Here is a 14,897-nt window from a genome sequence, read left to right as displayed (position 1 = left end):
ACTTTCAATTCATTTTCAAAATTGCAGCCGTTTGATGCAAAATGCTCGGCAAGTTCTGTCGGATTACGGTTATTGGGTCTGACGTCATATTTGTGCCCACTAAATCTTTTGTTTATTTGCTCTGTTGTACAAGCAATATAAATCAAGTTGTATTTCCTGCATTCTTTTGCATACACCAAGTAGGAATATCTACATGTCCAACTTTCTGTACAAATCATAATATTTCTGTTATGATTCCTGATGGGATTCACTTGATTCACGTTGTTGCACATTGAACAGGGCTTACATCTTTTGCTGCTGTTTTTCAAGGTATAGTGCACTGATACTCCAATGTTAGTTTTCTTGCAGTCAGCAGTAGAGGTTAATAGTTCTCTTGTATTTCTATTCCGTCTAAAACCTACAATAGGCGGTTGGGGAAATATCTGGTAACTTTCATGCGACACTTGAAATACCAGTGAAATTTCGGTGTCCGTTAATCACTAAAGGAATCCTGTCACATGTTGTACTGTGTTTGCTGAAATTATGCGAGGAGGTTTGACTTTCTTTGCTAATCTTAGCTATGTCATTCGCTATCTCCTTTAATCGTGATTCACTGTAACGGCGTTTGACATAATGGTGTACAAAAGCATTTGCATGCTTCCAGTAATCCTCTATGCCAATTCAAATCCATTTCATCCTCAAAAACTCCGAATTTTGAATAAATATTTTGTATATACATTTTTTCAAAACTTGTTATCATTTATGGATCAGTGGATTGTAATAGGAAAAAGGCAGGAAATGGATTTTGATAAAAGCAAACAACAGCAGAATTTGGTCCATGAGGTTAGGAGAATTTAGTCCATGAAGTTAGCGTGTCGTTGGGGATGTTTTTGGATGTTCTGGGGGTCCTTGAATAATGCTTCAGGAACGATTTCAACTTCAAATTTCTTGAAGCATTCGCGCAGAAAAGTTGGTTATATGTAGACACTATGATCTCTTTTGTGATGTAGGTCTTCCAAGGCAATTCCTTTTTCAAAAATGGTTAGTGTCATTGTGAATGAAAACCTGGTCAGAAGAGAAATTGCATCCCGTTGCTTAGTACATTTCTGAAATGACTTCGTCTGATTTACCAACCGCGTCATATCTCACGGTGCTCTCAATACACAAGCGATTTTTAGATCATTTGTAAGAAGCTTTTGCTGGCTTTCAGATCTGCTAGTTTAACCTTGCAAACAGTACAGGTTCTAGGAACATATTTCTCAAGCTACTTGGAAAACTACCCGGCATTTTCATTATTCGTTGAATCACCAGCAAATTGTTTTCCGTTTTGTTGAGCCGTACTAGGAAAATACTTTTTTCCCAGATACGGAGGCACATACATACACTTACACATACACACACACACAAACACATACATGAATTTAAGAAACTGTTGTAAAAGATTATTCAGAGCTAGTTTTGTTTTAATTTATTTCAGATCTCATATCCGGTGGAAGCTGCATAAACAAATTACCTGACGTGCAAAATATAATTCAACCGCTTCTGAAGAAAGTGGCTTCCATGATGGTGAAGGTTATAAATAAGGAAATATTAGAAGATGAATACTATGAAGAATACTGTCCGTACGTAGAGAAAACTTATTTCAATCACTGGATTATCATTTAGTGATGATTAGCAGACAGGATTGATTGTTACCATAATTAGGATCATCCATTATTGTCATGCATTCAAATCACACCAGTTTTACATTAATCTCTCCTTTAGGTACAATATATATACATATATATTATCCACCCCACACACACACATGCACACACACGCATATATATATATAATATATATATATATATATATATATATATATATATATATATATATATATATATAGGTTCGCCAAAAGAGACCGATAGAATAAGTACTAGGCTTACAAAGAATAAATCCTGGGGTCGATTTGTTCGACTAAAGGTGGTGCTCCAGCATAGCCACAGTCAAATGACTGAAACAAGTAAATTAGTAAAGAGTATATATATATATGTATGTATGTATGTATGTATGTATGTATATATGTATGTATATATATGTATATATATATATATATATGTATCTATATATATGTATATATATGTAAATATATATGTGTGTGTATATATATATGTATATATATGTGTGTATATATATATATGTATATATATATATACGTGAGTATATATATTTGTGTGTATATATATGTATATACATGTATATATATATATATGATATATATGTATATATATATGTATATATATATGTATATATATATGTATAATATATATGTATATATATGTGTGTATATATATATATGTTATATATATATGTATATATATGTATATATATATATGTATATATATATATGTATATATATATATATATATATATATATATATATATATGCACATATATGTATATATGGTGGCTGCCTCCTCGTTATCGAGTAGGGCCATTGCACGAAGCTTAATCAATGTTGTTATCATGCAATGCCTGTGCAAGAAGATTTTTTTTAAAGTGAGGAAAGGCTGTGCACTGAGTCTATCCCACTCACTAAGCAACAGCAGCCATAATCCGAAAAGAAGAACAAGTCAACATCATCGGTAACCACTGAGCTGCAGGATTTATGTCGGAGTTATCCCAGTTACCTGAGTTACCTTCTCCTAGAAGGATGCCCTAACAAAGGCTAGGAGTCCTTCACTCCCAATGGTTTAACTGCGCGATCGGGTATTCAGTCCGATTATTTCTATGTCCCCGCGCATGATACAGCGTTAAGACATTTATTGGATGGTCGTTGACTCTCAAGAGTTCCTCCACCCTTTGACGGGTTTTGTTTTTCATTCCGCAGGGTGTCCAATAAACACATCGCATAAATGGTATTATTAAATTAATATCTAATTTTTCACCCTTATTTGTAATTTTAATTATACTGGAGTAAATATTTTATGCAGTACTTGTTTCCGGAAGTCTTATCGCACTTCTATTGAGGGAATTTGAATCATAACTGCTAGTACAATCGATTAAACCACACGTGTGTTTGACGTTATGTTAAAATTCAGCGTGCGATTTAATAAATTGTATTTTAGACAAATTCTGCTGATGACCTATAGATGTTGTGTAAGTAAAATTGCATATTACATTAATAGCGAAACAATTGTCCAAAGTTGATCTATATTTTTGTTATTTTTCACTTGCCCTGCGCATTTACGTTAAATGTTGTATTAATTCTCCTTGGAAACAATTTTTTGTGGCTGATACCATAGCGGATCTATTTTTAGCGCTAGAGTCGACCATATAGTGGTCACTCTCTTATATTTATATATATATATATATATATATATATATATATATATATATATATATATATATATATATATACACACACACATATATTCGGTTTTGTTGATCAGAAGAATATCCTTTAGCAACAAGTTTAGCTTCATTTTTTTTCCATTCCCATGTCTTCCACAAATAAATACGTGTCTTTGTTTTTCTCTTCACCCACCATCGCTTGACAAACGCTGTTGGTGTGTTTACATCTCCGTAACTTGGCAAAAAAAGACCGGAAGAATAAATACCAGGCTTACAAGGAATAAATTCAGGAGCGGGGCGATTTCATCGACTAAATCACTCTAAGGCGGTGCTCCAGCATGGTTGCAGTCAAACGACTGAAACAGGTAAAAGAAAAGAATAAAAGAAAAACACTTTTGCGGACACAAAGATGATTCAACTTTCCTGTACAAAAGGTGTAACATGTTGCTGGTCAAAACAATATTAAAATATTGATATGAATATCTACATTTTAATATATTCTGGTGTGTGAAGTATGCAGATGTTAATGGTCCGCTGATATACCTAAAAACATATGTAAACAATTCTCAGTACTAAAAGCTAGCTATATATATTGTATAATGAATGTAACTGTGGTTGTCCCATGCATATATTATCTATAATCAGCAATAGCGCTGAAATTCAGTAGGAGGGTAGACTATGCCTGTAGGTGATAGGATAAGAAAATTTATTTTAATGGGTCCCACTTTACACCGGATCAATATTCATATGTCCAATATTTTTACATCATGCATTATTATATGAATCTATGTATTGTACACAATTACTCTTTTACTTGTTTCAATCATTTGACTGTGGCCATGCTGGAGCACCATCTTTAGTCGAACAAATCGACCCCAGAACTTATTCTTTGTAATCCTACTACTTATTCTCTCGTTCTCTTTTACCGAACCGCTAGGTTACGAGGACGTAAACACACCAGCATCGATTGTCAAGCGATGTTGGGGGAACAAACACAGACAGACATACACACACACATACATATATGTATACATATATACGACGGGCTTCTTTCAGTTTCCGTCTACCAAATCCACTCACAAGGCATTGGTCGGCCCGGGGCTATAGCAGAAGACACTTGCCCAAGGTGCCATGCAGTGGGACTGAACCCGGAACCATGTGGTTAGTAAGCAAGCTACTTACCACACAGCCACTTCTATGCCCAATGCTGCTGATAAATAATGGATTGTCATCTTTGTTTATACAACAGTAAACTTTAGTGGAATGTGGTACATACTGAAAGGACTGAAACATTTTTACGTAACATAACAGCAGCAGCAGCAGTAGCAGTAATAGCTGAAGCTTTAGTTTCCACAATGGATTAAATTCGTTTCCTTACACCCATCACAAATATATATATATTATATATATATATATATATATATATATATAATACTAATAAATGCGCCCTTTTAAAGCTTAGACAGGCTCATGGGCCCGGTTTCCCGGTTACTATGGCGTATGTGTTCCCCAGCTGGACGGAACGCTATTCTATCGCAACGTTACTCAATTTTGCCGGCTGAGTGGACTGGAGCAACGTGAAATGAAGTGTTTTGCTCAAGAACACAACGCGTCGCCCGGTCCAGGAATCGCAACCACAATCTTACGATCATGGTGCTGACACCCTAACCACTAAGCCATGCGCCTCCACACACACACACACACACACACACACACACCACACACACACACACATATATATATATATATATATACATATATATATATATATAGTTATGTTATATTCCATTGGGAATGTGGTAAGTTACTGTATAAAGGTCGTCCATCTTCAGAATTACCCTGTACCATCGGTAGTGTTATTATATACTTTCTAAGTTTAAATTTGGGCATTAGTCGTGTGTGAATATAAAATCGGAGTCAGGCAGAAGGTGATATACGAGTGTTGTCTCCGTTAGTTTGAAGTCGTCGACTTCGAACCATGTCCTCAGTTCGTCGTGGTTTCAATATAGTAGCAGCCAATAACCATGTAGTGCATGCCGCGAGACACTAGGATATATTCTGACTTTTCTTAGCATGAAACCAATAGTAACCTTGATTCATATATATATATATAAATATATATATATATATAAATATATATATATATATATTCATGCCGTTGGCCGTCGGAACTATGGAAACTTTGCACTTCGACAGCATAAAAATAGATTCGACTAATGCTATTATTACCTAAAAATGTATATATATATATATACATGTGTATATCTCTCTATATATAAACGGCAGTTTGTCTGTCTCTGTATATATATATATATATATATATACATATTTGTCTGTCTGTGTATATATTATATATATATGTATATATATATATATATATATATATATATATACATATATATATATACACAGACAGACAAACTGCCGTTTATATATAGAGAGATATACACATATATATATACACATATATATATATATATATTATACATATATATATATACATATGTATATATACATATATATATATACATATATTTATATATATATATATACATATATATATATGCATATATATATACATATATATGCATATATATATATACATATATATATATATATATATGTATATACATATATATATATACATATATATATACATATATATATACATATATATATATATTACATATATATATACATATATATATACTATATATATATATATACATATATATAAATATACATATATATATATATATATATATATACATATATATATTATATATATATAATATATATATATATATATATCTATATATATAATATATATATATATATATATATATATATACCAACCATATTCGACGCTTCCAAAGTTTGTAACATGTTGTGGAATTCGGAAGTTATAATCTAGCATTAAAATTGAGAGCTACTGTCGGCAGGGGCTGTTTCGTGTAAGGGTAAGCGTACTCAGCCGGTATCTGAGTGCGGGTTCGATTCCCTTAGAAGTCAGCTGGCAATTTTCTTTTACTGTTTTACGGGGTGCGGTAAATACACAATCTATCTCTGCTATCCTCACAGATTTACTGCATTCCAAATTTACTTTCTTGTCTGCAAAACGCGAATCACATTCGATGGCTCCAAAGTTTGTTTATTGTATACATATATATATATATGCGCAGGAGTGGCTGTGTGGTAAGTAGCTTGCTAACCAACCACATGGTTCCAGGTTCAGTCCCACTGCGTGGCATCTTGGGCAAGTGTCTTCTGCTATAGCCCCGGGCCGACCAATGCCTTGTGAGTGGATTTGGTAGACGGAAACTGAAAGAAGCCTGTCGTATATATGTATGTGTGCGTTTGTGTGTTTGTGTTTGTCCCCCTAGCATTGCTTGACAACCGATGCTGGTGTGTTTACGTCCCCGTCACTTAGCGGTTCGGCAAAAGAGACCGATAAAATAAGTACTAGGCTTACAAAGAATAAGTCCCGGGGTCGATTTGCTCGACTAAAGGCGGTGCTCCAGCATGGCCGCAGTCAAATGACTGAAACAAGCAAAAGAGTAAAAGAGAGATAAGGATGGATTATAAGACAGACATGCTTCTCCCGACAAATCTTCCTTACTGGAGTGAGCAATTTCCGCTGAAATATTGAAAGAAGGTCACTGTTTTATTTTGCTGTGTTCCATTCATTACAATAAACCCTCACAAATACCAAACATACATTGTAACAGAAGGCGGCGAGCTGGCAGAAACGTTAGCACGCCGGATGAAATGCTTAGCTGTATTTCGTCTGCCGTTACGTTCTGAGTTCAAATTCCGCCGAGGTCGACTTTGCCTTTCATCCTTTCGGGGTCGATAAATTAAGTACCAGTTACGCACTGGGATCGATGTAATCGACTTAATCCCTTTGTCTGGCCTTGTTTGTCCCCTCTATGTTTAGCGCCTTGTGGGCAATATAGAAATAACAAACATAGATTGTAATTTGATAATTCTATTATAAATTTCTAATTCTATTCTAAACATGAAATATTTTATTTTTCTTACCTTTGCATCAGGCTTATTGTATGACGAGGGGCGTTCAATAAGTAATGCCCCTGACCCACTTCCCATAGCAGTAGAGCAACGACACTTGGCACAGTTATTAGCCTTTTCCTACATAGGAACTACCCAGAGTTATGCATTTCTCCCATCGTTTGATACAGCTCTGGAGACCGTTTTTGTAGAAGACCCCAGCTTGGTCCTCCAACCACGACGTGACTTCAGAAATCAAGGCTGCATCATCTGGGAAACGCTTTCCTTTCAAAATCAACTTCATGGCTGGGAAGAGGTGAAAATCAGAGGGTGCAAGGGGAGGAGTTCATAGCTGCACGTCTGTGCTTCTGATCTGGCGACACGCGAGTTGTGGACCGGAGTGTTGTCCTGCAGGAGGAGGATGCCTTTGCTGATCTTGCCCCGCCTCTTGATTTTGATAGCTTCTCTTAATTTCCTCAAAAGTGAAGCATAATAGGCTCCTGTAATTGTGGTACCCTTTGCCAGGAAATCTGTCATCACTACTCCGTTCTGGTCCCAGAAGACTGTGAGCATAAACTTGTCAGCGGAGGGCTGCACCCTTGCCTTCTTTGGAGGAGGTGAGTCACGGTGCTTCCACTGCATTGACTGGGCTTTGGTCTCTGGATCATAGTGATGGACCCAGGTTTTATCCTGTGTGATCAGTCTTTTGAAAAATGTTGACTCATCTTCTTGGCACATCTCCAAATTCATCCTCGAGCACTCAACGCGTTCTTGCTTCTGGAAAGTTGTGAGCAACCTGGAAATCCATCTGGCAGACACCTTTTGCATATGCAAATGGTCATGAATGATAGTTTCCACAGACCCGGTACTAATCTTGACCTTATGGGCTATTTGGCGAATAGTTATGCATTGACCTTCCAAAATGGCAGCCTCAACTTGACGGACAGACGTCTCATCAACGGCAGAAGGGGGCGACCAGATCTGGGAGCTGTTTCCACAGAGTTCCGACTATGTTTGAATTCACAATGCCAGCGTTTTACAAGGTCATATGATGGGGCATCATCACCATAAGTTACTTTCATTTCATCAAAAGTCTCCCGTGGTGTGCGTCCTTTCAAATACAAAAACCAGATCACTGCTCGACACTCAACAGGCTCCATTTCACACTTGACTCAGTTCAAACACCTGTAAATCAGAAACCACAATTAGTTCAGAGCTGTAATTCGCCACTTAATCTATAGAGGTATAAATAAGTGCACATATTTATTTCTAGCTGAAATGCAAAATTTCAGCTAGATCAAACAACTGCAAGTGGGTCAGGGGCATTACTTATTGAACGCCCCTCGTAAAATTTACATGCTTTTGGTGTTTTATGTCTTTTCTTGTTTCAAAAAAATCTATGAAAATTTAAAATATCTTCAATTTTTTCTTTTTATGTACAGATTATTGAAAAAAACACTTGACGAAACAGCTGCCAGCTATAAATGTCCAGAAAAGGCTGAGAAGGTTGTGAAGGAGTATTTCAATGATGTTATGTCTAAGGACTGTCAACGAGTGAACTTCAGTGTAAAAACAGTTTCAAATGGTTACTTCATTTCATTATTAATTCTTATTGTTCTTTCACTTATTGGCTAAAAACTATATTATATAACAACATTTATCTCCATCATAAGTTGCCTTATTATAATTAAAATAACAGTCTTTTACTGAGGTCGATTTAATCAACATTCCCACAAATTTAAGTATTGTGCAAATACTACAAATTAAATGTAATACGAATTAGTAGCAGGAGCATGGTGGATTGGTGGGCGGAAATATTACAGCAAGTGATTTCGTCACTTACAGCTATGTTCCAAGTTCAAATCCTAACACTACAGTTTATTTTGCTTTTTTAATATTTGGAGATCAATATAATAGAATCGGTTCAAGTGATGTAAGAAAAGAATTGCGATTCATGTTAAAATAATAAATACATCAAAATATCGTTGTGTTATTGTTTTTACTGTTTAGTTTAAAAGCATGTGGTCCATGTAAATTGCCTTTGTAGGTCTGAAAGAAGCAACTGCGTTCATAACCACGAAGTACTAGAAAAAAAATATATGTATCTATAGCTTTTGTAGGTCTAGAAGAGTCACTATGCCCCTAACCTACGTTGGTCTGCAAGACGATACTGGGTTTACCGCTTACCTAGGTCAGTAGGAAGTGTCCATAGTTTTCAGACAACTCGAAGAAGTGGCTGTCACTATGACTTTTATACATGCGACATAATCTCTGGCCATGAGCTTTGTCATTGAAAGAAGAACCCGAGACAGAGTGGATCGAGATATCATGGAACACTATAGTAGCGGTAAATTCGACGATGTAAGAAATCAGACTTCCTGTTGGTCAGAGCTTGTGATATGTTGGTGAATGACTCAATTAGGTGTCTGCTGGCACAATCGTTACTGCGCTGGAAAAAATGCTAAGCAGTATTTCTTCTGACTTCACATCCTAACAACAAATGCTGCCGGATCGATTTTGCCATTCGTCCCCATGCGATCGATAAAATCCCAGCCGAAGCACTGGGATCGATGTAATCGACTCATCCCTTCTCCAAAAATGCTGGCTTTGCGCCAAAATTTGATACTATTATTTGGAAATGAGTGTGGCGACGACCTAGCACAATCATTAGTACGCCTAATGAAATGCTTATTGGAAGTTCTTCCGGTTTTACAATCTGAGTTCCAAGGTCGACTTTGCCTTTCGTCTTTTCTAAATCGATAAATTAAGTACCGTTTGAGGACTGCGGTCGGAGTAATCGACTACCCTTCTTATAAATGCAGGCTTCATGCCAGTAGCCGAAATAATTATTTTGGAAGGTGTCATCTTCGTCGCTGTGGTTATCGTCATTATCAAGAAGATACAGACAATGATAATAATAATGATGGTGAAGAAGAAGAAGGGGAGGAGGAGGAGGGAGGAGGGGAGGAGAAGGCGGGAAGAAGAGGAAGAAGAAGAAGAAGAAGAAGAAGAAGAAGAAGAAAACACGGTCAAACTAGACACCTAAGTTAGCATCTATTAGAAGCTGAAATATTCACTAAACTTGCTGAATCTAAAATTGGAATTGTTTCTGTGTATTTGAGAAAGTGTTCTATTAATTGACAAAGGGCTTTCAATCTAGGACACAAACTCCATAGACAGGTAGATTTGTTAGAGCATTAACATGCCAGATATGGTCAAATGTTTTGTTGACTTCACATGTAATACTGTTTCCCTCAATATTCATTGGTAGAAAGTGAGAGCCCTGGGTTAGTAATCTCTTAGATCCCAGTGGTTACTTATCTGGTGAATGGGACATTTTGAAACATGTTTCCAAAGATCAGAATAGATTCCCGTAGAGACAGGGAAAGAAGGACATAGAGGAAAGAATGCCAAAGATACTGGGGCGAAACCTTGAGAAAAAGGGCGCGAAAAAACCAAAAGGAAAGACAGCGATTCACATTGGACAATCCGATCGCCAACTCTCCGAGATATCTGGTGCATCTCAGCGAGCTGGCAGAATCGTTAGCACGCCGGGCGAAATGCGTTGCCATATTTCGTCTGCCGTTACGTTGAGTTCAAATTCCGCCGAGGTCGACTTTGCCTTTCATCCTTTCGGGATCGATAAATTAAGTACCAGTTATGCACTGGGGTCGATATAATCGACTTAATCCCTCTGTCTGTGTCCTCTGTGTTTAGCCCTTTGTGGGTAGTAAAGAAACAGCATCTCAGAGACATCCAACTAAACATTGGCTGTCTTCTCACGACATTTCTACTCCTCCAAACACTGCACTCTTTCGTCCAATATCTTTTGATCTTAGGTTTAACCCCTAATACTGATTTTCGCACCTTTGGCTTCCAGAGGAAAGAAGAGCTGGTCATCTTTCCAAAACTTTACACACCATTTTATTCAAATGTTTATCATATCTTTACCCTGTCTGCACGTCCGTCCCAATACCTACCTCTCTTTTCATCCCTTCATTGCTGCCCGAACCATACAGACACCCTCATAGCACACCTACGTGCCATCAATTCTCTACCATCTATACCCTACCAACCCTCACACATCATTCACGTATCCTAACTCAACATCTACATACACACACCTTCCTTCAACCATTTCTTCCCCATTCACACAGACACACTTATGCAGCATACGCACACACATACACACACACTCACATTCTCACATCACTTTTCACTTAATATTTTATCGACTTACCTCACAGATCTGAATTTTGACTGATAGCAATGGGTAAATGCTATTCTGTTCCGAGTAGAGATATGAGGAATTGCAACAGCACTTTACTTTACTGTCTCCGGCAGATAAAGTGTCAGAGTTGATGGTAAACTTTAGTTTCTATCTCGACGGCCCACAAAGGATGCGTGGTTTTGTGAAAGACTTATACAAACAGCTAAAATAAAGAGAGCGTTAAGTGACTGCACAAGATGACAATTACCCGATTTGGGTGATTTCCGTCTCGTGCAATCACGTGGTCTATCCTTCGAAGTTTATGAATACGTGTCAAACTTTTTGGTGACTTCATGGCAAATATCTGTAACTAGCAGAATGGAGAAATTATCAGTGTCTTGTACTGTGGAAGAGTAACACTGTGGAGAAGTCATCGTAGATACCTCTCAGTTAAAAGTAGAATTTAAGATCTTGTTCGCAGTGTTAGCAAAGCGGTCGGCGCATGTCGTCTGGTCGGATAAGTGCAAACTTGCGCGTTCTCCAACAGATTCATCCAGGACAACCTCCACTTTATAAGATTCAACATAGGAAGAGTTGAGAATAAATCTGCCTTCTGTAGGTCTCTGGACAATATGGAGCAGTTGCAAACTTTCGATAGGTTCGACCATCATTGCTTGGGAATCGTCTTGAAAGTGGTTGGTTTTTCGAATCCGTTTTCATAAGTTAAATAGCTGCAATGCACAGCGGGATCTACATAGTGGTCAAATTGATTAGATATGTTCCCCATCTCTTTACCCAAACCACTGTTGCTGCAGCAGATGTGACTGAGGAATATCCCTTTCGAACTGAAAGATGAGACGTGTCTCTCTATATGGACTACGTCATTTTTATGGCAGTCCGCCATTACCACACAGGTTTTGTTCTTGTCCGCTTCTTGTCATGGCAGAATTAATAAACATTTTGAAAAAACTCTGTCTCTAAATATTATAACTGTATCAAGTGATTTAACAATGACAAGTGCTTCATAACGTTCGGGACTGAAATACGCATTGAACTCACTCTCTCACACAATATTACCTCTCATAAGTCTCTACCATAAAAATGTTGGAAACTCAGTATTTTTTCAGATATCAATAAAATTTGTTAGACCTATTTTCATGCCGTTGGCCGTCGGAACTATGGAAACTTTGCACTTCGACAGCATAAAAATAGATTCGACTAATGCTATTATTACCTAAAAAATACTAATTCTACTCTTTAGAAATTTCTTTCTTAATCCTAACATTTTGACAAAATCTGTCTCTAAATATAATAACTGTATCAAATAATTTAACCATAACAATACCTTCTAAAAAGTTTTTTTCTTAATCCTAACATTTAAAAATAATTCTCTAAATATTATAGCTTTTCAAAATAAACATTTTGAAAATATCTTTCTCTAAACATTATAACTGTATCAAGTAATTTAACTATAACACGTACTTCATAACTTTCGGAACTGAAATACACTTTGAACTCACTTTTTCATACAATATTACCTCTCATAAGGCGGCGAGCTGGCAGAATCGTTTGCACACCGGGCGAAATGCTTAGCAGTATTTCGTCTTTCTTTACGTTCTATGTTCAAATTCAGCCAAGGTCAACCTTGCTTTTTATCCTTTCGAGGTCGATAAATTAAGTACCAGTTGTGTACTGGGGTCGATCTACTCGACTGGCTCCCTCCCCAAACATTTCTGAAGTAACACTTATAGGTGGAGAAAAATAACTAAAAAATACACGCAACTATATTCTCGCAATAACATAGACGTAAAACCTATATATATATACGTATATATATATAGGTTTTACGATAAATAAGGTACCAGTTTCGGACTGGAGTCGATGTAATCGACTTAATCCCTTTATATGTCCTTGTTTGTCCTCTCTTGTGGGCAGTAAAGAAATATATAAAGACTAACTTAAGGTGACCCGTTCTAAACGCGCGGGTGAGGTTGTGGTTGTTACTTTCTGTTGCTTCCTTTCTGTTTCTTATCGCCACATTCTCCCTCTTTGTTTCTCTCTCCTTTCTCTCTCACTTTCTCACTCTCTTACTCTTCACTTCTCTCGGACTCTCCCACGCGTTCTTTTACTCTCTATATTTCTCTATCTATCTATCTCCTATTTAGAAACAACAAAAGATCTTGAGTATGTTGAGATAGAAAATATTTTTACGTTTTTAAACCCTTCGTAGTTATTCTCATTCACTCATTATTACTTTCTCCCTTCCTTTCACTTTCTCTCTATAACGTCGTTTGATAGCGTCTACTATCTTTCCTCCGCTGCACTCACCAACACTATCACTCTCTCACTCTCTCTCTCTCTCTCTCTCTCTCTCTCTCTCTCTCTCTCTCTCTCGCTACGTCTATCTGCATTCATAGAGATAATTATCATCGCCATAACCACCACCACACAATCATGAGAATCATTCTTTCTATATATAGATAGAGAGAGAGGGGGAGAGAGAAAGTAATAATGAGTGAATAAGAATAACGACGAAGGGTTTAAAAAGCGTAAAAATATTGAATGCGGCGGAGGAAAGATAGTAGACGCTATCAAACGACGTTATAGAGAGAACGTGAAATGAAGGGAGGAAAGAGAGAGAGAGAGATGGAGGAAGACAGGCAGATAAAAGAATGAGAGGAGACTTGTCAAAGTGTGCGTTTTTTGCCCTAGCAACGACACCTTTTAAGATAATGATTTCTAACCTAGCCCACTCGCATCCTCATCTCATTTTACATGTCTCTGTAAATTTTGGAGTCAATCTGACCCCAACTAGTGCCCCTTAACCCGTTCCAATGCCCAAACCAGACAAACTTTTCGCATTTCAGAATTATAATATAGAGATGTGTGTGTGTGTGTGTGTGTGTGTGTGTGTGTGTGTGTGTGTATGCAGGAGGGGTTTCAACACACGTTCCCTCTACTTAATTCACTCGCCCGACATTGATCGGCCGAAGCTATACGAAAAGACACTCGCTTTTAGTATAGTGGTTGAGAAGCATTATTGTGTACATTGATTTTATCGTGTGTTTAGTGCGCGTGTGTGTGTACATGTTATATTTAAATAATATGATATATATATGTGTGTGTTTGTGCGCATGTATGCCTGCATGAATGTATGTTTCTCCATATATATGGAATTGTATATGTATGTGTGTGTGTATGTATGTGTGTATGTATGTATGTGTGCATGTATGAGCAGTGCAACTCTCATTTTGTGCATTGTCCCAAAACGAGTTTCTAAGTGTGTTCTGCAAATGAATTCTTGCGTGTAAGTCTGTAAAACTGTTGTGCCTGTTTATTGATGTGAAATAGCATACCTGTATAT

General features: G+C 36.9%; 1 protein-coding gene across 2 annotated transcripts in view; it reads left to right on the top strand.

The window, feature by feature from the left end:
* LOC115218647 overlaps positions 1-9,306 on the top strand; it is a 49,574-nt gene extending 40,268 nt beyond the window's left edge. For both annotated transcript variants that reach the window (XM_036508351.1, XM_029788564.2), the window contains 2 exons: positions 1,457-1,601; positions 8,766-9,306. In XM_036508351.1, coding sequence (XP_036364244.1) covers positions 1,457-1,601; positions 8,766-8,958 — 338 coding nt within the window. In that variant the 3' untranslated portion in view covers positions 8,959-9,306. The remainder of the gene's footprint in view (positions 1-1,456; positions 1,602-8,765) is intronic.
* Positions 9,307-14,897: the final 5,591 nt, after the last annotated feature.

The sequence above is a fragment of the Octopus sinensis genome, linkage group LG13 (genome assembly GCF_006345805.1).
Source record: "Octopus sinensis linkage group LG13, ASM634580v1, whole genome shotgun sequence".
NCBI lineage: Eukaryota > Metazoa > Mollusca > Cephalopoda > Octopoda > Octopodidae > Octopus > Octopus sinensis.
The sequence above is the reverse complement of the archived record's forward strand: the minus strand, read 5'-3'. Positions and strand labels throughout refer to the sequence as shown.